A 26,697-nucleotide genomic window follows, 5' to 3' on the forward strand; every position below is an offset into this window, starting at 1 on the left:
GCACTAGGTAGATGTGTTTCATAGATACCTGGTGCCTCTTCAAAAGGCGGGGCGATTGTTGGTAGGCTGATGGATGCCACATTGGCAAAGGTGTCATCGTTCTCCTCAATAGCCTGCTTTATTTCGGACAGCCGTATGTCATTCCTTGCTCTCACCATTTCAACCACTGCTGGTCGGTCAGCACACGGCCACCACCATGGCGTCTTCTGTCACTTCTGAGGGTAGAACAGAGTATACTGTCAATAGCTCATACTGTAAGAATACTGTAACATGTTCTGTGAATTTACATGCATTACAATATGTCATTTACTTTAAATGTAATGGTAAAGTATAGTGCATATCCTGCAGACTTACCGGTTTTCTTGGTGAAATGTTTTCATGATCGAATTGACAGTTGAGCTTTTCAGACTGGGGTGAACTAATCTGGCAGCCTTTGCCATGGTAAGGCCTCTTTTTACCACATGGTCAACAACGATGGCCTGGACTTCATTAGACACAACAGTTCCCTGCAGTCTGCCTCCCTCTCTCTGATGTCCACCTCTTTGACGGGGCCCATGCCCACCTCTCTGACAGGCCCCTTGTCTTTGATTTCTTCCTCTCCCTTGCTGTCTATCCTGCTCCATGTTTTTTATATGGTGACCAATTGTGGTTATCACTATGTGAAATCAATTAGCAATAACATATGGTTATCATGTACCATACATGTAATTTAGATGTTTATACTTTACAAACCACATTTTATTTCTGTACAGTCGTGGTCAAAAGTTTTGAGAATGACACAGGTATTGGTCTTCACAAAGTTTGCTGCTTCAGTGTTTTTAGATATTTTTGTCAGATGTTACTATGGTATACCGAAGTATAATTACAAGCAATCCATAAGTGTCAAAGGCTTTTATTGACAATTACATTAAGTTTATGTCACGATCGTCTGGGTAAGGAGTAGTAGACCAAGGCGCAGCGTGTGAAATAAACATGACTTAATTTAATTAAAGTTCCTAAATGTAAACAAAACACGATTCGTGAAGTCCACGGTTAAACATACCGTCACGGAACAAAAACCCACAACCCCAAGGTGAAAACACACAGTATAAATATGGCTCCCAATCAGAGACAACGAGCCAACAGCTGACACTCGTTACCTCCGATCGGGAGTCACTCAATACAAACATACAACAACCTAGAAATAGACACAACAGAACTACCAACATTGAAATAAACACATAGAATGCACACACCCTGGCTCAACATAACGAGTCCCAGAACCAGGGTGTGACAGTACCCCCCCCTAAAGGCGCGGACTGCGACCGCGCCTCAAAAACCCCTAACAGGGGAGGGCTGGGCGGGCATACCTCCTCGGTGGCGGTTCTGGCTCCGGCCTAGACCACCACCCTCCGATACACCCCCCACAGTACCCCTGGTCCTGTCTAGCCCCGCTGGCCGGAGCCGGACTGACGACACGCGCCCCTGGCATGGTGCGTGGAACAGGAATGGACCGGAATGGGCTGGCGACGCGCACCACAGACCTGGTGCGGAGAGCAGGAACGAGCCGGACAGGGCTGACGACGCACCCCGTAGGCCTGGTGCGTGGAGGAGGAACGGGCCTTACCAGGCTGACTTCTCGCACCCCTGGCTTTGTGCGTGGAGGAGGAACGGGCCTTACCAGGCTGACTTCTCGCACCCCTGGCTTTGTGCGTGGAGGAGGAACGGGCCTTACCAGGCTGACTTCTCGCACCCCTGGCTTAGTGCGAGTGGCAGGAACAGGCCGGACCGGGCTGGCGACGCGCACCGTAGGTTTGGTGCGAGTGGCCGGAACAGGCCGGGTCGGGCTGGCGACGCGCACCGTAGACTTGGTGCGGGTGGCAGGAACAGGCCGGACCGGGCTGGCGACGCGCACCGTAGGTTTGGTGCGGGTGGCAGGAACAGGCCGGGCTGGGCTGGCGACGCACCCCGTAGGCTTTGTGCGTAGAGGAGGAACAGGCCGGGCTGGGCTGACGACGCACACCGTAGGTCTTGTGCGTGGAGCAGGAACAGGCCGGGCTGGGCGACGCGCACCGTCCATTTGGTGCGAGGGGTCGTAACAGGCCGGACCGTACTGGGGACACACACCACTGGCTCTACCCCGGGAACTGGAACGGGCCGGACCGGACTGGTAATACACCCCAGTACCACTCGCCGTGCCTCTACATCTCCTCTCCCTACTTTGACCAGTGGCCCCCGTAACCTGGTGGCCTTTTGAATTCGCCCCTTCTCTGCCTCCGTCAGCCCCGTCGTCCATGCCCTGTGCCCCCCCCTAAAAAATTCTTGGGGGTGCCTCTCGTCCCTCCGACGCTGCTCCCACATCCAGGCTGCCGATTCCTGGACACGCTGCTTGGTCCTTTCTTGGTGGGTTTTTCTGTCACGATCGTCTGGGTAAGGAGTAGTAGACCAAGGCGCAGCGTGTGAAATAAACATGACTTAATTTAATTAAAGTTCCTAAATATAAACAAAACACGATTCGTGAAGTCCACGGTTAAACATACCGTCACGGAACAAAAACCCACAACCCCAAGGTGAAAACACAGTATAAATATGGCTCCCAATCAGAGATAACGAGCCGACAGCTGACACTCGTTACCTCCGATCGGGAGTCACTCAATACAAACATACAACAACCTAGAAATAGACACAACAGAACTACCAACATTGAAATAAACACATAGAATGCACACACCCTGGCTCAACATAACGAGTCCCAGAACCAGGGTGTGACAGTTTATGCAAAGAGTCAATATTTTCACTGTTGACCCTTCTTTTTCAAGACCTCTGCAATCCGCCCTGGCATGCTGTCAATGAACTGACTGATGGCAGCCCATTCTTGCATAATCAATGCTTGGAGTTTGTCAGAATTTTTTGGTTTTTGTTTGTCCACCCGCCTCTTGAGGATTTGACCACAAGTTATCAATGAGATTAAGGTCTGGGGAGTTTCCTGGCCATGGACCCAAAATGTCGATGTTTTGTTCCCCGAGCCACTTAGTTATCACTTTTGCCTTATGGCAAGGTGCTCTCGGAGGATGTGTGGTTAACGGGCGACCGTCCAAGTGCCTGGACAACGTGGGAGAAACAGCTCCATGTGCACAGCTATCTCTGAAGATGGTGTGGTAGGACGTACGCCATTACTTGGATCCCACAACGCTGTGCACCTCATTGTGTTTCTCAATGAAATTGAGCAGGCCTGTCAAGGTAAAGGGGTCACCTACAGTGGCTTGCGAAAGTATTCACCCCCCTTGGCATTTTTCCTATTTTGTTGCCTTACAACCTGGAATTAAAATTGATGTTTGGGGGGTTTGTATCATTTGATTTACACAACATGCCTACCACTTTGAAGATGCAAAATATTTTTTTTTGTGAAACAAACAAGAAATAATACAAAAAAACAGAAAACTTGAGCGTGCATAACTATTCACCCCCCCAAAGTCAATACTTTGTAGAGCCACCTTTTGCAGCAATTACAGCTGCAAGTCTCTTGGGGTATGTCTCTATAAGCTTGGCACATCTAGCCACTGGGATTTTTGCCCATTCTTCAAGGCAAAACTACTCCAGCTCCTTCAAGTTGGATGGGTTCCGCTGGTGTACAGCAATCTTTAAGTCATACCACAGATTCTCAATTGGATAGAGGTCTGGCCTTTGACTAGGCCATTCCAAGACATTTAAATGTTTCCCCTTCAACCACTTGAGTGTTGCTTTAGCAGTATGCTTAGGGTCATTGTCCTGCTGGAAGGTGAACCTCCGTCCCAGTCTAAAATCTCTGGAAGACTGAAACAGGTTTCCCTCAAGGATTACCCTGTATTTAGCGCCATCCATCATTCCTTCAATTCTGACCAGTATCCCAGTCCCTGCCGATGAAAAACATGGTTTGCGCCAGACATAGCGTTTTCCTTGATGGCCAAAAAGCTCAATTTTAGTCTCATCTGACCAGAGTACCTTCTTCCATATGTTTGGAGAGTCTCCCACATGGCTTTTGGCGAACACCAAATGTGTTTGCTTATTTATTTCTTTAAGCAATGGCTTTTTTCTGGCCACTCTTCCATAAAGCCCAGCTCTGTGGAGTGTACAGCTTAAATTGATCCTATGGACAGATACTCCAACCTCCTCTGATTAATGCCCTCCTTGCTTGGTCCGTGAGTTTTGGTGGGCGGCCCTCTCTTGGCAGGTTTGTTGTGGTGCCATATTCTTTCCATTTTTTAATAATAGATTTAATGGTGCTCCGTGGGATGTTCAAAGTTTCTGATATTTTTTTATAACCCAACCCTGATCTGTACTTCTCCACAACTTTGTCCCTGACCTTGTTTTGAGAGCTCCTTGGTGCCGCTTGCTTGGTGGTGCCCCTTGCTTAGTGGTGTTGCAGACTCTGGGGCCTTTCAGAACAGGTGCATATATACTGAAATCATGTGACAGATCATGTGACACTTAGATTGCACACAGATGGACTTTAACTAATTATGTGACTTCTGAAGGTAATTGGTTACACCAGATCTTATTTAGGGGCTTCATGGCAAATGGGGTGAATACATGTGCACGCCACACTTTTCCGTTATTGATTTTTTTGAAACAAGTTATTTTTTTCATTTCACTTCACCAATTTGGACTATTTTATGTATGTCCATTACATGAAATCCAAATAAAAATCCATTTAAATTACAGGCTGTAATGCAACAAAATAGGAAAAATGCCAAGGGGGATGAATACTTTTGCAAGGCATTGTAGTAGACAAACCAGTTTAAAATCTATAGGTTTCCCAATTTGTTAAGTGTATAAACATTAAGCAAAGTTGGATTAAGTGATGGTCAAAGGTATTTAAACAAATGAGAAGAGAATCATATGAAAAGTACTGTGAGCATTGCATTGTGAAAGGCAATTACTTTATATGAAAGGTATTTATAGATGAAACACTGATTAGGTTTGGTGAAAAAGTGACTGTGTGATTTTGTGTGTTGTACTTAGTCAATTGAAAATGTGCTTAAAAAAACATCCGCTTTGATGATCTGTTTTGAGTTTTGTACCAAGAGTTGTGAAATGTTAACACATACTTGTGAAAATAGTACCAAAGGGATAAAAAAAACGGTAAACCAGCAGGGGACTTCATGCACGCTGAATGCTTACTCCAGTTTGGTTGGTAATTATATTACAAACACTGGTCATTGTCGCCACTCAGAGGCTAGGAGAGGTACAGCATTGCGTAGCAAAGAAAGCTAGGATGCTGAATCAATTATTTCCTAAATGTTTGCATTTTGACACACCTCAAATAAAATTGAATATTCTTATGACCCTCCAAATGAACAAAATGTTTCTCGTTTATTGTCACAATCCACAGGTTTTCCTGCTGATCAATGATGATAGCGTATAGATAAAAATAATAATAATAATGAAAATTGTAAATGCCTCATTAGATCAGAACAAGGTAGGCCTACCTCAGAGCCAGTCAAAAGTAACCAAGTTCAGTTCTCTCTATTGGCCTTTGCAGGAATTTGTCTCACATTCTTGAGTAAAGATCTAAATTATAATCTACATTGACACAGATGACAACAGGTCACACAACAGAGCCATATACACCACAGGCTATAGTTCTGACATTACAATATGAAGGTCCTCCATGTCCATACAATTTTATTGATTATAATTTAAAAAGGAAAACCGATCCTAGATCAGCACTCCTACTCTGAGACGTTTTGTAAACATACTGTAGGCCCAGATGTGATGGGGCAGCCAGTCAGACAGGGTACTTGGTTCTCTGGAACTGGATAGTGAAAGCAACACACTGCTATCATCTGCTGGAAGCTTTAAAGCACTGCTGCAGGCTTGTGCCCCTGCTGGGTAGACCAAGGGCTTGTTTGAATACATCCTTCCTTCTATCCTTTCACCCTTCCTTGAAGTAATCTGTAGCTCAGCTGGTAGAGCACGGCGCTTGTAACGCCAGGGTAGTGGGTTCGATCCCCGGGACCACCCATACACAAAAATGTATGCACGCATGACTGTAAGTCGCTTTGGATAAAAGCATCTGCTAAATGGCATATTAAGTAATCACCGATATAACATCAAGCTTTCCACTGCATTCATTTCACCAATTCACATAAGCTCGAGGAAGGAAGGGAGGAAAGATGCATGTTGTGTGTATTGGAACAAGGCCCATACCTGAATAGGAAAGGATCCCAATCTACTTGGTTGCTCTAGCATCAATATCACCAAACTCATGGGTTAGTATGTGCTGATAGACAATGCTGCATATAGACAGGGTTTACATCCCAAATGCCACCCTATTCCCTATATAGTGCACTACTTTTGACCAGAGCACAGGGTCAGCCACAGCAGCACCGCTGGATGGACAGCAATTTAGGGTTAAGGGCTTTGCTCAGGGGCACAATGGCATTGATTTGTACCTGGAATCAAATACCACAACATGGATTCAGGGAAATTCTTAGGATTTGGGATGTACATTTGTGTCCCTCCATTTAGTATGATATGTTACGTTACGAATGGAATTGCGGTTGTACAATATCATCTGAATTGGAGGATGTATTATCATACGTCTTACCCGTCATACAATATTATACAAATTGGCTGACGTAACGTATTATACGTCTTGCTCTTAGACCAGGCCGCTTGATGCTTCATTAGAATTTGTGGTAAAGACAAAGCTTAGGAGAATTTATGTTGCAGGTTAAGAGAACTAATGACAAAGGTTAGGATAATTGACTTAGCAGTTTGGATAAATAACACAGCAGTTTAAGAGATTTAGGTTAAGGTTAGGAAAAGTGTTAGCTTAGGGTTGACAAACTTTCCCAAAATTCTGGTTGGAGGAATTTTGCAACCCTATGACTGAGAAACTGTTAGATCCTATCCAGGCTACCGATTTGACAACACTCTAAAAATTAGGGGTTCAACAAGGGTTCTTCTAAGATCCTCAAAGTCATTAAGGTTTCGAGCCTGACGTTTGGCAACTCGAAACTTCAGCTCCCTCCAAAGATTTTCTATGGGATTAAGGTCTGGAGACTGGCTAGGCCAATCCAGGACCTTAATGTACTTCTTCTTGAGCCACTCCTTTGTTGCCTTGGCCGTGTGTTTTGGGTCAGTGTCATGCTGGAAAACCCATCCACGACCCATTTTCAATGCCCTGGCTGAGGGAAGGAGGTTCTCACCCAAGATTTGACGGTACATGGCCCCGTCCATCGTCCCTTTGATGCGGTGAAGTTGTCCTGTCCCCTTAGCAGAAAAACACCCCCAAAGCATAATGTTTCCACCTCCATGTTTGACAGTGGGGATGGTGTTCTTGGGGTCATAGGCAGTATTCCTCCTACTCCAAACACGGCGAGTTGAGTTGATGCCAAAGAGTTCGATTTTGGTCTCATCTGACCACAACACTTTCACCCAATTCTCCTCTGAATCATTCAGATGTTCATTGGCAAACTTCAGACGGGCCTGTATATGTGCTTTCTTGAGCAGGGGGACCTTGCGGGTGCTGCAGGATTTCAGTCCTTCACGGCGTAGTGTGTTACCAATTGTTTTCTTGGTGACTATGGTCCCAGCTGCCTTGAGATCAAAGATCCTCCCGCGTAGTTCTGGGCTGATCCCTCACCGTTCTCATGATCATTGCAACTCCACGAGGTGAGATCTTGCATGGAGCCCCAGGCCGAGGGAGATTGACAGTTATTTTGTGTTTCCTCCATTTGCGAATAATCGCACCAACTGTTGTCACCTTCTCACCAAGCTGCTTGGCGATGGTCTTGTAGCCCATTCCAGCCTTGTGTAGGTCTACAATCTTGTCCCTGACATCCTTGGAGAGCTCTTTGGTCTTGGCCATGGTGGAGAGTTTGGAATCTGATTGATTGATTGCTTCTGTGGACAGGTGTCTTTTATACAGGTAACAAGCTGAGATTAGGAGCACTCCCTTTAAGAGTGTGCTCCTAATCTCAGCTCGTTACCTGTATAAATGACACCTGGGAGCCAGAAATCTTTCTGATTGAGAGGGGGTCAAACACTTATTTTCCTCATTAAAATGCAAATCAATTTATAACATTTTTGACATGCGTTTTTCTGGATTTTGTTGTTGTTATTCTGTCTCTCACTGTTCAAATAAACCTACCATTAAAATTATAGACTGACCATTTCTTTGTCAGTGGGCAAACGTACAAAATCAGCAGGGGATTAAATACTTTTTTCCCTCACTGTATGTTTATGAAAACCATTATCAAAAATTTTTGAAATGTACATTCACCACAAAAACTAAGGTATGAATACTGTCGTGTGCATGTTTTGTTAATCTGTATAATTACTATTTTTGGGATTCACAGACTTCACCCTCCTTACACCTTTAATGAATATAACAGGAAACCTATTCGATCACTATGCACTGCAAAATCATTCTGGCTATGGATATGGAGAATATCAACACATTAACATCAACATGCCACACTAAAAAGAAAAGGTTCCTGGAGTATCCTTTAGGGGTTCTTCAAATTGAAACTGTGGGGGAACCCCTATAAGTTATTTGAGGAAAAGGGTTCTTCAAAGAACCCCTTTTAAAGGATCCTCAAAGAACCTTTTGAATAACCTTTTGGGGTAAATTTTTGAACTACCCCCCCATATTATTATGAATAATAATACACATAACAATAACCACAACATTTAGTTGTCAGTGTTTATGATTTTAGTGGCAAAGCAGAATAAAAAATCTAAATATGAGGTAAACTCCCAGCAGAGTTTACCAGTGCATGTTGATCGAACATGTTTCCTGTTATATTCAGAGGTGTAGTGAGGGTGAAGTCTATGACTCCAAAAAAAAAAGTAATTATACAGATCTTTAAGAAAGAATGCACACAACAGTATTCATACCTTGCTTTTTGTAGTAAATGTGAATGATTATTTTTTTTGATAATTGTTTTCATACACATACCTTGTCCATAATGTAGAGGCCTATGGGATTTTCATTGAAGAGGTAAGGGAGGAGAATAGTACATGTGATATGCATAACACACCAATACCCATTGACATACCTTTGCATGCCTCCTCGTCTGTATACCTGCAGACAGACACAAAAGTGAGCAGTTCAGTCATCTTCACCCAATACAGCTAGCCTTCAACATATTCTTATAGCCTTCATAGTCTTACCTCTTTGTTGATTGATATCCTTTGAATTGTGTCCATTTTCTATTTTAGAAAGATTTGCACAAATATGAAAAGATAGATGGTATCATCATAAAACAATATCAATTTAGATCATACAAGGGACAAACCTTAACTGAAATGTAAAGATCTCCTCAATTTAAGGTAAGTGCCTGCACCTGCTGTCCTTTCAAATTCAAATCCAAATGTTTCAGTTGGGCAGTTAGGTTCCTGGAAGAACCCCCACCAACTAAGGAGGTTCCTCGATGAACCCCACCTCCTATGGGGTTCTTGAAAGAACCTTTTGGGGGCAATTTTCAGTGCCAAGAACCCTACGATCTTCAAACATTGAGGATCTTAGAAGAACCCTTGTTGAGCCCCTAATTTTTAGAGTGCAGAGGATATACCCATTGGACTTAGGGCTCTGCTGGGAGTTTCCCTAATATATATATACATTTTTTTATTCTGCTTTGCCACTAAAATCATAAAACATTGAGAACTAAAATATTGTGTTATTGTTATGCATAATATTATTAATTATTATTATTATTAGAGGAGGGGGGTAGTTCAAAAATGAACCGCACAAGGTTATGAGGATCCATTAAAAGGGGTTCTTCAAAGAACTTATAGGGGTTCCCCCACAGTTTCAATTTGAAGAACCCCTTAAGGAACCTTTTATTTTTAGAGTGTAGACAATGTCTATTAGTCGATCTGTAGGCTAGCCTTCAAGAATCCCAATTTGTGCACCTGGTCTGGAGTGATGCCTTTGGTTGGGAGAATACCTTAAAAATGGATGGATGGATTGGAGAGGGTGGCGAGGTGAGTGTTTGTTTATCTAAATACTGACTTAGTCTATAGCTAACCAATCAGGACATCACCGATCGTAATGTGCAGTAACGGTTGGGATACAAATGCAAGAGCAAACAATAGGCTAAATAAATGATGCAGTAGGCATATAAGACAGTGGTTTAAACACGCTTATTCCCTCTGCAGTTTTGGAGAGGTTTATTTTACGCTGAAGTTTACACTCGTAAAATAAGCAGTGCGTTTTCGGTCGGTGGATGTGTCAGTAAGCGTCTCTGACGGGAGAATTGGCGCATCTCACGGAGCAGCCGCCAGGACTATCCGGTTATGAACGATTCGGCCTTTTCGTGCAAGATACCCTATGTTTTCCCGTGAATTTGATGCAATCGCCGTCGGTTGCATGCAGGACAGCGATGGGGCATTGATAAATAATACAGTTTTATTATGATAAACGGAGACGCTCCTCCCGAAGCCATATTTGTTTTGGATACCGAACTGAGACAGGGGGTGGAGAGTCGCTACAGAAACATTGGGCTTTGGCCAAACATCACCCTGTTTTAGTCCATAATTGACGTAGTCGTGGGGTTGCGTTGCTTTTGGTGAAACATTACCGAATTGAGCAAATTTTGCCAGAGAAATGCAGCTTGCTTGAGGACACCCCATATATCGGTTGGCTGCTGCTGCAATGACAGGCAGAAGTCTCCTCTCGATCACGGTTTCGCGGGTTGGAGAAGAACAGATTGATTGGGACGTTGTCGCAGCTGCAGATGATATTATCAGTGGAGCCTGATCCTGTAAATATTATAAGCGAAAACAAACAGTAATTCGGGAAAAACTCAGGGAAAATGTCTTCTCGTTCTGCGTTACCGTCTGGGAACGACAGGGGCACGGACCATGTAAGTGGAATTATTAGGCTATCCCCATAATTTGTGTGCATGCAGAAATTCTGCATCCTATGTGGATTATAGAACTATGGGTCATAACATGGCGCCTTACATTCGCCATATTTATTTGTAGCGCATATTATATGGTGTATTCATTTTGGTTGTTTGAAAAAGGAGCCCGGTTATGAGAGGATGGATATTTAGCATAGCAGGTTCTCTCAAAATGGGCCGTATCCTTGAACGTCTAAACAGCGAAAGAGCTGATGGCTATAGGCGAACAGACCGGGATGAGTCCATCCGCATACGATAACACTCAGACAGTGGATATGCGCAGAAGCTTCATACTAACCGTCAGCTATTTATAACGCTTTATAGATAGTGATGTCACATACTGTCCGTGTATTCCACTTGTGTGGCCGAAAAGCCGTTAAAACTGGCATACAACCATTCAGATTAATAAAAACGAGAATTTCCCTAGTCAAATTGATTTTAAAATAACTATTTCGGATCATTGCATACAATGTTGTGCAAAATGAAATTGATTGCTGCGTATAGCGGACTATCCAGAGCTATCCAGGTCAAACAGCGCAGCGCCATCCGCTACAGCCTGACACTCCAGCCAGTAGCAGTAGGGCCTGCACAAGCAACAATGGAGATTAGCATTAAACAGAATGTATGTACAGGGCATTCGGAAAGTATTCAGAACCCTTGACTTTTTCCACATTTTGTTTTGTTACAGCCTTATTCTTATAATTGATTAAATTGTAGTTTTTCTCATCGATCTACACACAATACTCCATAATGACAAAGCAAAAACTGGTTTTTAGAAATGTTTGCAGAAATAAATGTAAAAAACCAGGAAATATCACATTTACATAAGTATTAAGACCCTTTACTCAGTACTTTGTTGAAGCACCTTTGGCAGCGATTACAGCCTTGAGTCTTCTTGGGTATGACCCTACAAGCTTGGCACACCTGTATTTGGGGACTTTCTCCAATTCTTCCCTGCAGATCCTCTCAAGCTCTGTCAGGTTGGATGGGGAGCGTCACTGCACAGCTATTTTCAGGTCTCTCCAGAGATGTTTGATTGGGTTCAAGTCCGGGCTCTGGCTAGGGCACTCAAGGACATTCAGGGACTTGTCCCGAAGCCACTCCTGCGTTGTCTTGGCTGTGTGCTTAGGGTTGTTGTCCTGTTGGAAGGTCAACCTTCGCCCCAGTCTGAGGTCCTGAGCTCTCTGGAGCAGGTTATCATCAAGGATCTCTGTACTTTGCTCCGTTCATCTTTCCCTCGATCATGACTATTCTTCAAGTCACTGCCGCTGAAAAACATCCTCACAGTATGACGCTGCCACCACCATGCTTCACTGTAGGGATGGTGCCAGGTTTCCTCCAGACGTGACGCTTGGCATTCAGGCCACAGAGTTCAATCTTGGTTTCATCAGACCAGAGAATCTTGTTTCTCATGGTTTGAGAGTCCTTTAGGTGCCTTTTGGCAAACTCCAAGCGGGCTGTCATGTGCCTTTTACTGAGGAGTGGCTTCCGTCTGACAACTCTACCATAAAGGCCTGATTGGTGGAGTGCTGCAGAGATGGTTGTCCTTCTGGAAGGTTCTCCCATCTCCACAGAGGAACTCTGGAGCTCTGTCAGAGTGACCATTGGGTTCTTGCTCTAGGAAGTGTATTGGTGGTTCCAAACTTCTTCCATTTAAGAATGATGGAGGCGACTGTGTTCTTGAAGACCTTCAATGCTGCAGAAATGTTTTGGTACCCTTCCCCAGATCTGTGCCTCGACACAATCCTGTCTCAGAGCTCTACGGACAATTCTTTCGACCTCATGGCTTGGTTTTTGCTCTGACATGCAGTGTCAACTGTGGGACCTTACATAGACAGGTGTGTGCATTTCCAAATCATGTCCAATCAATTGAATTTACCACAGGTGGACTCCAATCAAGTTGTAGAGGATGATCAATGGAAACAGGATGCACCTGAGCTTAATTTCGAGTCTCATAGCAAAGGGTCTAAATAGTTATGTAATTAAGGTATTTCTGTTTTTTAGTTTGATAACATTTCAAAACACCTGTTTTCGCTTTGTAATTAGGGGGTATTGATGAGGAAAATAAATAATTTAATCAATTTTAGAATAAGTCTGTAACGTAACAAAATGTGGAAAAAGGGAAGGGGTCTGAATACTTTCCAAATGCACTGTAGGCCTATCTAATTTGCTTACAAGTCTCCTGAGTGGCGCAGTGGTCTAAGGCACTGCATCGCAGTGCTAGCTGGGCCACTAGAGATCCTGGTTCAAATCCAGGCTCTGTCGTAGCCGGCCGTGACCGGGAGACCCATGGGGCGGCGCACAATTGGCCCAGGGTAGGGGAGGGAATGGCCGGCAGGGATGTAGCTCAGTTGGTAGAGCATGGCGTTTGCAACGCCAGGGTTGTGGGTTCGATTCCCACGGGGGGGCCAGTATGAAAAATATAATGTATGCACTCACTAACTGTAAGTCGCTCTGGATAAGAGTGTCTGCTAAATGACTAAAATGTAAATGTTAACCTACTATGCACTTGTTTATGGGGGTTCCTCTTTAGATGTGATTCCATAAATGGTAATTTCTCTGCTGACATGTGTGTTTATCAAGGAGCTGTTTGATGAAGCAAATATTTATGTGGAGACCATGTCTTTATTGCAAATGTGCATCCCAAATGACACCCTATTCCCTATATAGTGCACTACTTTGGACCAGAGCCCCATGGGCCTCTTCCCTATTTAGTGTACTACTGCATCCCAAATGACACCCTATTCCCTATATAGTGCACTACTTTGGACCAGAGCCCCATGGGCCTCTTCCCTATTTAGTGTACTACTTTTGACCAGATGGGCCCTATTCAAAAGTAGTTCATTTTAAAGGGAATAGGTTGCCATTCAGGCAGAAAGCAGGAGGACATGCTGAGGGGATGGAAGTGTTAAGCCTCAGGCCTCGAGACTGGCCAGGGACCACTGTGCCTGCATCTGCTCTCTCTCTCGCTCGCTCTCTCTCTGCCTCTCTCTCTCTCTCCGCCTCTCTCTCTCTCCGCATCTCTCTCTCTCCGCATCTCTCTCTCTCTATCTCCGTGCTTCTCTCTCTCCCTCCACGCTGCTCTCTCTCAGCGTCGCTCTCTCTCTCCGCCTCTCTGTCTCGCTGCCTCTCTCTCGCTCCGCTCTCTCTCTCCGCCTCTTTCTCTCTGCGCTTCTCTCTCTCTCTCTCTCTTTCCGTCTCTCTCTCTCTCCGCCTCTCTCTCTCTGTTTCTCTCTGTATTTTCTCTCTCTCTCCTACTGGCATCTCATTCTCTCGTTTTTTGGGGCCCTGTTTCCTTTTGATCACATGACAAGGAGCTGTACATTTATCTTTGTTCCTGTAAAAAACATATTGGTGTTCTTTTTCTTATGCTCTGCTGCCTGCCTGGATGACTGAAAATTAGCCATGACTCAAGCTTTGGACTGGATCTTCACAGCACCTAGTACTAAAGCTGTTGGGTTCTGGAATCGAGCACTTACTAGCATGTGATGCATACCACACCTGGGTTCAGATTCTATTTGAAATCATTTCAAATACTTTAGCTGTGTTTGATTGAGCTTGCCTCTTGCAATGGAACTGATAGAAAACTCCCAAAATTGCAAATCATGCCCAAATTGCACTCCAGGCAGTCTAAAGCAAACACTCAAAATATTTGAAAGATTTCAAATAGTATTTGAACCCAGGTTTGAGGTACACTAGCTCAGTATTTGTAGTGCTAGAAATGACATCGGTCATCTTGGCCCCTGACTAAGTATTTTACACGGACATCATGTGACTAGTCACCAGTGGTGTAAAGTACTTAAGTAAAAATACTTTAAAGTACTACTTAAGTCGTTTTTGGGGATATCTGTACTTTACTATTTATATTTTGACTACTTTTACTTCACTACATTCCTAAAGAAAATATGTACTTTTTACTCCATACATTTTCCCTGACACCCAAAAGTTACATTTCGAATGCTCAGGCAGGACAGCAATATGGTACAATTCACGCACTTATAAATATAACGAGTTGTCATTCCTACTGCCTCTGATCTGGCGGACTCACTAAACACAACTACTCAGTTTGTAAATTATGTCTGAGTGTGCCCCTGTCTGTCCGTAAATTTAAAAAAAACATGAAAATGGTGCCATCTGGTTTGCTTAATATAAGGAATTTGATATATTGCATTTACTTGTACTTTTTACTTTTACTCAAGTATGACAGTTGACTACTTTTCCACCACTGTACTTACGTACATTTAGAACCAGATACTTTTAGACTTTTACTCAAGTAGTATTTTACTGGGTGACATTCACTTAAGTCATTTTCTATTAAGGTACCTTTTACTTTTACTCAAGTATGACAATTGGGTACTTTTTACAGTGTGGAGCGTCACAAATAGAAATATCATGAATAGAACATGGTTCCTTAGTCTACATGTGTGTAGAGAGACATGTCTGTTCTACATTATATGTTTCTATCTAAACGTTCCACAACATTGTGCCCTGTTGAATGTAGCCCAGGCATGATGATGTCCAAATCAAAGATAATATACCAACTTAGAATATAATTTCAGTGTAGAACTATGGTGTACCAGCAGTCCTGGGTGTTGCTTTCAGGTCAAATGGATCTAGGGAAAACACTGATGTAACATTGTTATCTTACTTAGATCTATTCACTCTCAGTATTACCCTGTCCTATTGGAGAGCCAGAGCCACCGTGCTATATGTCCAGTCCAGTAGAGTAGTACCTTAAACACTACCATGCCGAGCTGAGCCGAGCCAAACTGTACTGGCTTGGTTACACATCCACCATAGTTGCTGAAACCGTGCTAGAAGGGGCCATGTGAAAATACAATTCCTTCCATCCGAGCCAGCACAGTAGTGTGGTTCAGGTCAGCTGTTGGCACAGTAGTGTAAAAGGGCTATTGGTCTCTCAGTTGGCCTTGTACCCTTTTCACCCCACTGAGCCGAGCTGCACTTGGCTGGCCTGGTTACGCATCCAACATAGTTGCTGGAAGCGTACTGGAGAAAGCAATGTGAAAAGAAAATATCAGTGCCATCTAAGTATACTGAACCAAAAAATATAAACGCAACATGCAATAATTTCAAAGATTTTACTGAGTTACAGTTCATATAAGGAAATCAGTCAATTGAAATAAATTCATTAGGCTCTAATCTATGGATCTCGCATGACTGGGCAGGGGTGCAGCCATGGGTGGGCCTGGGAGGAAATAGGCCCACCCACTTGGCAGCCAGGACAACCCACTGGGGAGCTAGGCCTAGCCAATCAGAATGAGTTTGTGAAGGTCCTGGGCTGGCGTGGTTACACGTGCTCTGCGTTTGTGAGGCCGGTTAGAATTCTCTAAAACGACGTTGGAGGCAGCTTATGGTAGAGAAATTAACATTCAATTATCTGGCAACAGCTCTGGTGGACATTCCTGCAGTCAGCATGCCAATTGCATGCTCCCTCAAGACTTGAGACATCTGTGGCATTGTGTTGTGTGGCAAAACTGCACATTTTAAAGTGGCCTTTTATTGTCCCCAGCACAAGGTGCACCTGTGTAATGATCATGCTGTTTAATAAGCTTCTTGATATGCCACACCTGTCAGGTGGATGGATTATCTTGGCAAAAGAGAAATGCTCACTAACAGGGATGTAAACAAATTTGTGCACAAAATATGTGAGAAATAAGCTTTTTGTGAATATAGAAAATGTATGCGAAAAAATAAAAATTCAGCTCATGAAACAGGGGACCAACACTTTATATGTTGCGTTTATATTTTTTGTTCAGTGTATGTTTCGGGTCGGCAGAATAGTGTGAAAAGGGTCTTGGAGTTCCCAGGCTTTGCGTGGTCGTTGTCATGAGGGTGCTGGTTGTGACCCCCCCTTTCCCCTCACTACTCTCCCCCCAGCATGTGTCCCTAGCTGCTAGCCGCTCAGACAAGGGCACCAGCCTGTCCAGCCGCTCGCTGGGCGCCCGCTGCAGGAACTCCATTGCCTCCTGCTCTGACGAGACTCCGCACATCGGCAACTACCGCCTGCTCAAGACCATCGGCAAGGGCAACTTCGCCAAGGTCAAGCTGGCCCGCCACATCCTGACGGGCAAGGAGGTGAGGCTGGGGCACGGGGAGGGTGGGGGGTTGTTGGGTAAGGTACATGATGCAAAGGAAGGGTAGTGGCCATAGAAATAGAATGAAATAGTGTATATTTATATGGTAGTGGGTTGGATGGATGCATGGGGCCCAATCTCAAATCGACCCCTAGACCCAGCATAGCCGGAAGCTTCACCATATTTATACCAAAACAGATATAATATTTGACTAAAACATAATCATTTCAAACCTTGTTTACATTTGTATACGATCACGTGTCTCTCTATTATGCGTGGGAATACTTGGGAACAGATTTCCAGAATTAAAATCACTTGGAGCTGATTTTTGGTGTTTTTACAGTCTTTTATGTCCAACAATTAGAGAGAGAGAGGCGGGGAGAGAGAAAGAGCGGCGCGGAGAGAGAGAGAGAGATAGAAGCGTGGAGAGAGCGAATGAGAGAGGCGGAGAAAGAGAGAGACGGAGACAGAAAGAAGCGGGGAGGTGGAGAGAGGCAGAGCAAGAGAGAGAGGGGGGAGGGGGGAATAAAACCACCTGCGGGCCAAATTCGGCCCACGGGCCATCAGTTGGGGAATCCTGGTCTTGGGATTGGGTTGTTGTAGTGATTGGGGGGGACTTGGGATATAGGGCAGAGAGGTGAGACTTGGTCATGGATAGGAGTAGAGTGAGTGGTGGGGGTAGGAAGTGGATGGGAGGGGGATCTGTAGTTGTGGTTGTTCTTTTATTAAGATGGATCCCCATTAGCTTTGGCCTTAGTGACCACTAGTATTTCTACTGGGATGTTTTTGTCTTCTCGTTGTGCTTGTTTGTAAAATGTCCTTCTTCGCTTCCTCTGACTCCAAGTTCTCCTCATGTTCTCCTCATGTCTCCTCCAGGTTGCAATAAAAATCATTGACAAAACTCAGTTGAATCCAACCAGCCTACAGAAGGTGAGTATTGGCCATTTGTGTTTTCTCAGTCACGGTGGACCTGACTTTAAATGCTTAATAAACTCCCTCTTTTCCCATTGACATTACACAGAGTAAGCAGGCAGGGGCATCTTTATTAAGTGAGTTGATTCAATGACTGAATGACTAAAGTGAAGTAGCTGGAAACCTGAGAGAGTTTTTGTGGAGCGCGGCTACTCTGGAGAGTGAGAGAGAGAGAGAGAGAGAGAGAGTGAAAGTGAGAGAGAGAGATATATATATAGAGAGAGAGAGAAAGGGGGGGGTGGTGAGAGAGAGATGCAAGGGGGGGTGGTGAGAGAGAAAGATGGCCACTGCGTGGGTTCTAATGCATGGCTACTTTGTCTTTCCCTTGACATGCACTGTTCTTGCCTGGATGGCATGTCTTACCAGGATCTGTGATCATATGCCTATGCCCTTCCTTGATAAATCCACCGCAATTCTCTCACTTATCTCCGATTGGGCAGCGGTGCAAGAGAGGAGACTGATTGGGCGGCTGCTTGAGACCAAACAATGCGATTGGGCCATTGTCGGAGACTACACCTACTATCTATCAGATTTGGCCTAGATTGACGAGAGCGGGCTGGGATTGGCTAGCGACGAGAGAACGCTCTACAATTGGCGTTGATAGCAGGCTGCTTTACATGCCCGTGGCTAGAGAAAATCCTCAATACAGAAGACATGAAAGAGGCCATATTAACATAATCTGGTCTGTTACGCAGAAAGAAGGGAGGGAAAGAGAGAGTTGGGGGAGGTAAAGAGACAGAGGAGAGAGGGGGGTGAGAGAGCGAAGCGTTAGGTAGTGTTAATGCTATCTAGAGGTGGTCAGAACTGTGTCAATTTAAGTACTTGCACTAATAAGCCTTATCTCATAAAATGGGTATAACACTGACAATCAAATGCATCTGTCTGTAAATGTACCCTATATACTGTATTAATGGTATATCAGTGACAGTAGGTCAGATAGCGAATGGCCTGGGGCATGTTTGGTCTGTGGAATTCTGGGATTTCAGGATGACGACGGCAAAACACATCGTATCCCAAAATTCCCACTGGCACAGCTGGAGAAGCGGGGAAGGGCCTAGTCTTAATACCTGGGTCGCTATGGCAACAGTGACGTTGGGCATCGCAAGAGTCTTTAGACTGAGAAAATAAAGGATAGAATGAAGGAGGAAACGGAGGGAGAGAGAGACATATAGAAAGAGGGGGAGGATAGTGGATAGAAAAGCGAGTGATTTGAACCCCACCATATTCCTGCCGAGTTAGACAGCGGGCTGCCATTAGACCACGCACTTCACGCGAGACTACCGCTGTTTACACAGTAGGAAAATAGGAGGATAAAAAAAAAAAATTGATATCGAGGGACACATTTCACTTAACGTCTGGTAAGTAGAGTTGCTACAGATTTATACTTTTGTTGACAGGAAACGTTGAAACTTTTATTGGGGTGAAGCCGGCTATATTGTGGTATGGTTATTTTCTGTCACCAACCACCAGAACGAGGCACAGCTCAGGGAGTCCAACCAATACACAGACTCCTGATGTTGTGTCCCAAAGCTAGGAGCTTATATGTATTGTGAACCAGATGAGCCAGATGGATGGCTCAAATTAAATATCCTGCTTTATGACAAAGCATTTGAACTGATTTCTTCCCAATACTGTAAGTGTAAGCCTTACAGCAGTATGAATTGAAAATGCATAAAATGTTGAAAGAACACATGGTACACATTGCTGTAACATTTACTCTCAGTTGAAGACCCCATATGAATATGTTCTATATATATTATTTGTATTCTATTCACTTCTAACACATATCCTTCTGCCTTTCATAGCTTTTTCGAGAGGTTCGGATAATGAAAGGTTTAAATCACCCAAACATAGGTAAGGGCCTGCATTAAGGGTGTGTGTGTGTGTGTGTACGTGTGTGTGTGTGTGTGTGTGTGTGTGTGTGTGTGTGGTTTGTTTATGTTGATACGGGCTATGTTGTATCTATTCTATATTTCTATCAAGGATTTGTGCTAGTAGGTACTGAACCATCATATGCATTTGTGCTGGTGTTTATGCTGTGTGTCTGTGTCATTCACATGATCACACTATGTCTACAGTGCCTTCGGAAAGGATTCAGACCCCTTTGTTAGGTTACAGCCTTATTCTAAAGTTGATTAAATTGTTTTTTCCCCTCATCAATCTACACACAATACCCCATAATGACAAAGCAAAAACAGGTTTTTAGAAATGTCTGCTAATTTATAAAGAAAAAAAAATGGACCCTTTACTCAGTACTTTGTTGAAGCACCTTTGACAGCGATTACAGCCTTGAGTGTTCTTGGGTATGACGCTACAAGCTTGGCACACCTGTATTTGGGGAGTTTCTCCCATTCTTCTCTGCAGATCCTCTCTAGCGCTGTCAGGTTGGATGGGGAGCGTTGCTGCACAGCTATTTTCAGGTCTCTTCAGAGATGTTACATCGGGTTCAAGTCCGGGCTCTGGCTGGGTCACTCAAGGACATTCAGAGACTTGTCCCGAAGCCACGCCTGCGTTCTCTTGGCTGTGGGTTTAGGGTTGTTGTCCTGTTGGAAGGTGAACCTTCGCGCCAGTCTGAGGTCCTGAGCACTCTGGAGCAGGTTATCATCAAGGATCTCTCTGTACTTTGCTCTGTTCATCTTTCCCTCGATCCTGACTAGTCTCCCAGTCCCTGCCGCTGAAAAACATCCCCACAGCATAACGCTGCCACCACCATGCTTCACCGTAGGGATGGTGCCAGGTTTCCTCCAGATGTGACGCTTGGCATTCAGGCCAAATAGTTCAATCTTGGTTTCATCAGACCAGAGAATCTTGTTTCTCATGGTCTGAGAGTCTTTAGGTGCCTTTTGGCAAACTCCAAGCGGGCTGTCATGTGCCTTTTACTGAGGAGTGACTTCCGTCTGGCCACTCTACCATAAAGGCCTGATTGGTGGAGTGCTGCAGAGATGGTTGTCCTTCTGGAAGATTCTCCCATCTCCACAGAGGAACTTTAGAGCTCTGTCAGAGTGACCATTGGGTTCTCGGTCACCTCCCTGACCAAGGCCCTTCTCCCTCAAATGCTCAGTTTGGCTGGGCGGCCAGCTCTAGGAAGAGTCTTGGTGGTTCCAAACTTCTTCCATTAAAGAATGATGGAGGCCACTGTGTTCTTGGGGACCTTTAATGCTGCAGACATTTTTTGGTACCCTTCCCCAGATCTGTGCCTCGACACAATCCTGTCTCGGAGCTCTACGGACAATTCCTTCGACCTCATGGCTTGGTTTTTGCTCTGACATGCACTGTCAACTGTGGGACCTTATATAGACAGGTGTATGCCTTTCCAAATCATGTCCAATCAATTGAATTTACCACAGGTGGACTCCAATCAAGTTGTAGAAACATTTCAAGGATGATCAATGAAAACAGGATGCACCTGAGCTCAATTTCGAGTCTCATAGCAAAGGGTCTGAATACTTATGTAAATAAGGTATTTCTGTTTATAAAATATTTGTTATACATTTTCTAAAATTTCAAAAAACCTGTTTTCGCTTTGTCATTATTGTCACGGACGTTTACAGAAGAGACGGACCAAGGCGCAGCGTGATAAGCGTACATATTTATTAACGTATTGAACACGAACAAAACAACAAACAAACGATACGTGAAGTCCAAGGTAGACTAATAACATACCTATACGGAACAAGATCCCACACAGACTGGTGCCAAACGGCTGCCTAAGTATGGGCCCCAATCAGAGACAACGAGCTACAGCTGCCTCTGATTGGGAACCACCCTGGCCAACATAGATCTACACGATCTAGAAACTCAACATAGAAAATATAACATAGAAACTACACACCCTGGCTCAACATTTAAGAGTCCCCAGAGCCAGGGCGTGACAGTACCCCCCCCCCCAAAGGTGCGGACTCCGACCGCACCCCATAAACATAACAGGGTAGGGGCCGGGTGGGCATTCCGCCTCGGAGGCGGATCCGGCTCCGGGCGTAACCACCACCTTCTCTACACCTCCCTGTTGCGCCCCTGGTCTGGTCTGGCACCGCTGACTGGAGCTGGACCCGACGACGGTGGAACGAACTGTACAGGCTCCGGACTGGAGCCGCTGGCCGGAGCTGGACTGGGCACCGGTGGAGCGTATTGCTCTGGCTCCGGAGTGGATCCGCTGACTGGAGTTGGACCGGACCCCGGTGGAGCGGATTGCTCTGGCTCCGGAGTTGAGCAGCTGACCGGTGCCGGACCAGGCACCAGTGGAACAGGCACGGGCCGTGCCGGACTGGACACACGCACCACTGGCTTGGAGCGGGGAGCAGGAACGGGCCGGACCGGGCTGACGACGCGCACCACTGGCTTGGTGCGGGTAGCAGGAACGGGCCGGACCAGGCTGGCGACGCGCACCACCGGCTTGGTGCGGGGAGCAGGAACTGGCCGGGCCGGATTGGGAACACGCACCACTGGCTTGGTGCGGGGAGCAGTAACGGGCCGGACCGGGCTGGCGACGCGCACCACTAGCTTGGTGCGAGGGGCAGGAACAGGCCGGACCGGGCTGGCGACGCGCACCACTGGCTTGGTGCGAGGGGCAGGAACAGGCCGGACCGGGCTGGCGACGCGCACCACTGGCTTGGCGTGAGGGACAGGAAAAGGCCGGACCGGGCTGGCGACGCGCACCACTGGCTTGGTGCGGGGAGCAGGAACGGGCCGGACCGGGCTGGCGACGCGCACCACCGGCTTGGTGCGGGGAGCAGGAACTGGCCGGGCTGGACTGGGAACACGCACCACTGGCTTAGTGCGGGGAGCAGGAACGGGCCGGACCGGGCTAGCGACGCGCACCACTGGCTTGGTGCGAGGAGCAGGAACAGGCCGGACCGGGCTGGCGACGCGCACCACTGGCTTGGCGCGAGGGACAGGAACGGGCCGGACTGTACTGGGAACACACACCACTGGCCTTGTGCGGGAAGCAGGAATGGGTCGGGCCGTACTGGGAACATGTACCACTGGCTTAGTGCGGGGATCAGGAACGGGCCGGACCGGACTGGTGACACACACCACTTTCTTGGTGCGAGGAGCGGGACTGGGTTCCCTTATAAACCCCCGCTCCTGCTGCCTAACCAGCTCCTCTCGCCGTGCCTCTACACTCTCCTTCTCCCTTATCGCCTCCTGTAGCTCCTCCCTCTGACCAATTAACTCCTGCTCCCTCTGGACCAATAACCCCCGTAACCTGGTGGCCTCCTCTCCTAGTCTGCAGATTCGCCCTGTCGCTGCCTCCTGCTGCCTCGTCATCCACGCCGTGTGCCCCCCCAATTTTTTTTATTGGGGTTGCCTCTCGGGTGTCCGTCGTCGGCACGGTTGGCGCCGTTTCTCCTCTCCTGCCTGGGCATTTACCTTCGCCCATGGCCCTTTCCCTGCGAATATCTCCTCCCATGACCACCATTTGCCCACCTGAGACATCGCTATTCTCTCTTCCTGGGCACGCTGCTTGGTCCTCATTTGGTGGGATCTTCTGTCACGGTCGTTTACGGAAGAGACGGACCAAGACGCAGCGTGATAAGCGTACATATTTATTAACGTACTGAACACGAACAAAACAACAAACAAACGATACGTGAAGTCCAAGGTAGACTAATAACATACCTATACGGAACAAGATCCCACACAGACTGGTGCCAAACGGCTGCCTAAGTATGGGCCCCAATCAGAGACAACGAGCTACAGCTGCCTCTGATTGGGAACCACCCTGGCCAACATAGATCTACACGATCTAGAAACTCAACATAGAAAATATAACATAGAAACTACACACCCTGGCTCAACATTTAAGAGTCCCCAGAGCCAGGGCGTGACAATTATGGGGTATTGTGTGTAGATTGCTGAGATTTATATTTATTTAATCCATTTTAGAATAAGGCTGTAACATAACAAAATGTGGAAAAAGTAAAGGGGTCTGAATACTTTCCGACTGCACTGTATCTGTAGGCTACTGCAGTGCTGTATATTTATGTTGTGGCCATGGCTTGACTACTTGTAGTCCGCAGTCAATGTACTAGTCCATCTTGTTTGTGTATACTTAGTATAGCATAGCTTAGAATAGCATAAGGTAGCATAGCATACTGACAGTAGTGTTTGTAGTCTGAATGGCTGGTCCACTCCTGTCTCATCCACCCAGACAGCAGGCTTTTGTCTAGGACTCTCACTGTATGTGTTGAATAGGCTACACTACTAGCACATACAGGAGCTAGCAAGGCCCGGGGATAGAGGGCCCAGGGTTGGGTTGGGGAGGGGAGGGGGATTTTCTAAAGCTGAAATGTCATATGGATAAAAAAGAAAAGAAAACACATGGCATTAGACTAGACCGGCGTCACTGTTTTTAGCAGGCAGATACAGAGATGTGTGTTTATTTAATTTTTACGATAGGGGATTTTATTTATATATTATTTTTAATCTGATTTTGTTTGTGCCTATTACAGTGCAGCTGTTTGAGGTGATTGAGACTGATAAGACCCTTTACTTAATCATGGAGTATGCCAGTGGAGGTAGGTGCATCTGCCTTCCTGTCTGTTTCAATAGTCCTAGCTACTGTGTCTCCATAATGGCGGATTAGCTTGTGTTTGATTGACAGGGGAGAAAAGTATAAATAAACCAATGGAGATGACTCAAAACCATAACCGAATACAACGGTTTGTACATTACGTACTCCTACTGTATGTGTATGTAAACATAACCGAATGTTGCATAATTTACCTTTGGTGTTCTACGAAATTATATTGTAAATGTAGTGGGGGATTTCGGTAATAGGCTTATAGCTTAAGATGGGGGTTTAGTGGCCAGGGAAAATATTTCTACCAGCTGAAATGTCATTAGGATAAAATCTAGGAGGAAGCAGGCCACAGCCCCACAGTCTCTGTCATGATAACATTAGTGTTAGGCCTTTGATATTAGCTACTGGAAACATATTAGTTTAATAACTGTTAATGATGGTTGAAAATACTGCAGATTCTACGAGCACAATATGAGTACATTATGGAACCAGGAAAGGGTTTAAGGAAGATTGAGTGTACAGTATGATGCATTGAAACATATTTTGTCACATACAATATTTCCCTCATCATCATGTTGACCACTCTCTTTTTTTTAAGGTGAAGTGTTTGACTACCTCGTATCTCATGGTAGAATGAAGGAGATTGAAGCCAGAGCCAAATTTCGACAGGTATGACGACCACGGTGCCTCGCACACCTGTTTGTTTGTCTGTCTGTCTCTCTGGCTGTCTGTCTGTCTTTTCGGTCTGGCTTGCTGGTTGGCTTGCTGCCTGCTAACCTGTCTGTCTGTGTGTGTCTGTCTGTCTGTCTATCTGCCTGTCTGTATGTTTGTGTGTCTGTTTGTCTGTCTGTCTGATTACCTGTCTCTCTGCCCTCTAGATCGTGTCTGCTGTCCACTACTGCCACATGAAGAACATTGTCCACCGAGACTTGAAGGTGAGAATGCTGATTGAATATACACTTAACAAAAATATAAACGCAACATGCAACAATTTCAAAGATTTTACTGAGTTACAGTTCATATAAGGAAATCAGTCAATTGAAATAAATTAATTAGGCCCTAATCTATGGATTTCACATGATTTGGGAATACAGATATGCATCTGTTGGCGTGAATCAGAAAACCAGTTACTATCTGGTGTGACCGCCATTTGCCTCATGCAGCGCATAGAGTTGATCAGGCTGTTGATTGTGGCCTGTGGAATGTTGTCCTACTCCTCTTCAATGGCTGTGCAAATTTGCTGGATATTCGCGGGAACTGGAACATGCTGTCGTACACGTCGATCCAGAGCATCCCAAACATGCTCAATGGGTGACATATCTGGTGAGTATGCAGACCATGGAAGAACTGGGACATGTTCAGCTTCCAGGAATTGTGTACAGATCCTTGCGACATGGGGTCGTGCATTATCATGCTGAAACATGGTTACATGATGGCGGCCGATGAATGGCACGACAATGGGCCTCAGGATCTCGTCACGGTATCCATCGATAAAATGCAATTGTGTTAGTTATCTGTAGCTTATGCCTGCCCATACCATAACCCCACTGCCACCATGGGGCACTCTGTTCACAATGTTGATTTACACGCTGTCTGCCATCTGCCCTGTACAGTTGAAACCGGGATTAATCCGTGAAGAGTACAGTTCTCCAGCGTGCCAGTGGACATGGAAGGTGAACATTTTCCCACTGAAGTTGGTTACAACGCCGAACTACAGTCAGGTCAAGACCCTGGTGAGGACGACGAGCACGCAGATGAGCTTTCCTGAGACGGTTTCTGACAGTTTGTTCAGATATTCTTCGGTTGTGCAAACCCACAGTTTCATCAGCTGTCCGGGTGGCTGGTCTCAGACGATCCCACAGGTGAAGAAGTCGGATGTGGAGGTCCTGGGCTAGCGTGGTTACACACACAGTTGGACATATTGCCAAATTCTCTAAAACAGCGTTGGAGGCATCTTATGGTAGAGAAATGAACATTTGATTATCTGGCAACAGCTCTGGTGGACATTCCTGCAGTCAGCATGCCAACTGCACACTCCCTCAAAACTTGAGACATCTGTGGCAGTGTGTTGTGTGACAAAACTGCACATTTTAAAGTGGCCCTTTATTGTCCCCAGCACAAGGTGCACCTGTGTAATGATCATGCTGTTTAATCAGCTTTTTTATATGCCACACCTGTCAGGCAAATCTTGGCAAATAAGAAACGCTCACTAAAAGGGATGTAAACAAATTTG

At 45.5% G+C, this 26,697-nt stretch overlaps 1 protein-coding gene across 1 annotated transcript in view; it reads left to right on the forward strand.

The window, feature by feature from the left end:
* Positions 1-10,784: 10,784 nt before the first annotated feature.
* LOC311142252 (MAP/microtubule affinity-regulating kinase 4-like) overlaps positions 10,785-26,697 on the forward strand; it is a gene marked incomplete at both ends in the record, with an annotated part of 37,241 nt that continues 21,328 nt past the window's right edge. Inside the window, 7 exons of the mRNA XM_084177872.1 lie at positions 10,785-10,835; positions 16,773-16,970; positions 17,846-17,899; positions 19,747-19,795; positions 24,394-24,459; positions 25,063-25,133; positions 25,343-25,399. Of these exons, the coding sequence (XP_084033998.1) occupies positions 10,785-10,835; positions 16,773-16,970; positions 17,846-17,899; positions 19,747-19,795; positions 24,394-24,459; positions 25,063-25,133; positions 25,343-25,399 (546 nt within the window). The remainder of the gene's footprint in view (positions 10,836-16,772; positions 16,971-17,845; positions 17,900-19,746; positions 19,796-24,393; positions 24,460-25,062; positions 25,134-25,342; positions 25,400-26,697) is intronic.

The sequence above is a fragment of the Coregonus lavaretus genome, assembly GCF_964263955.1.
Source record: "Coregonus lavaretus genome assembly, chromosome: 15".
Lineage (NCBI taxonomy): Eukaryota > Metazoa > Chordata > Actinopteri > Salmoniformes > Salmonidae > Coregonus > Coregonus lavaretus.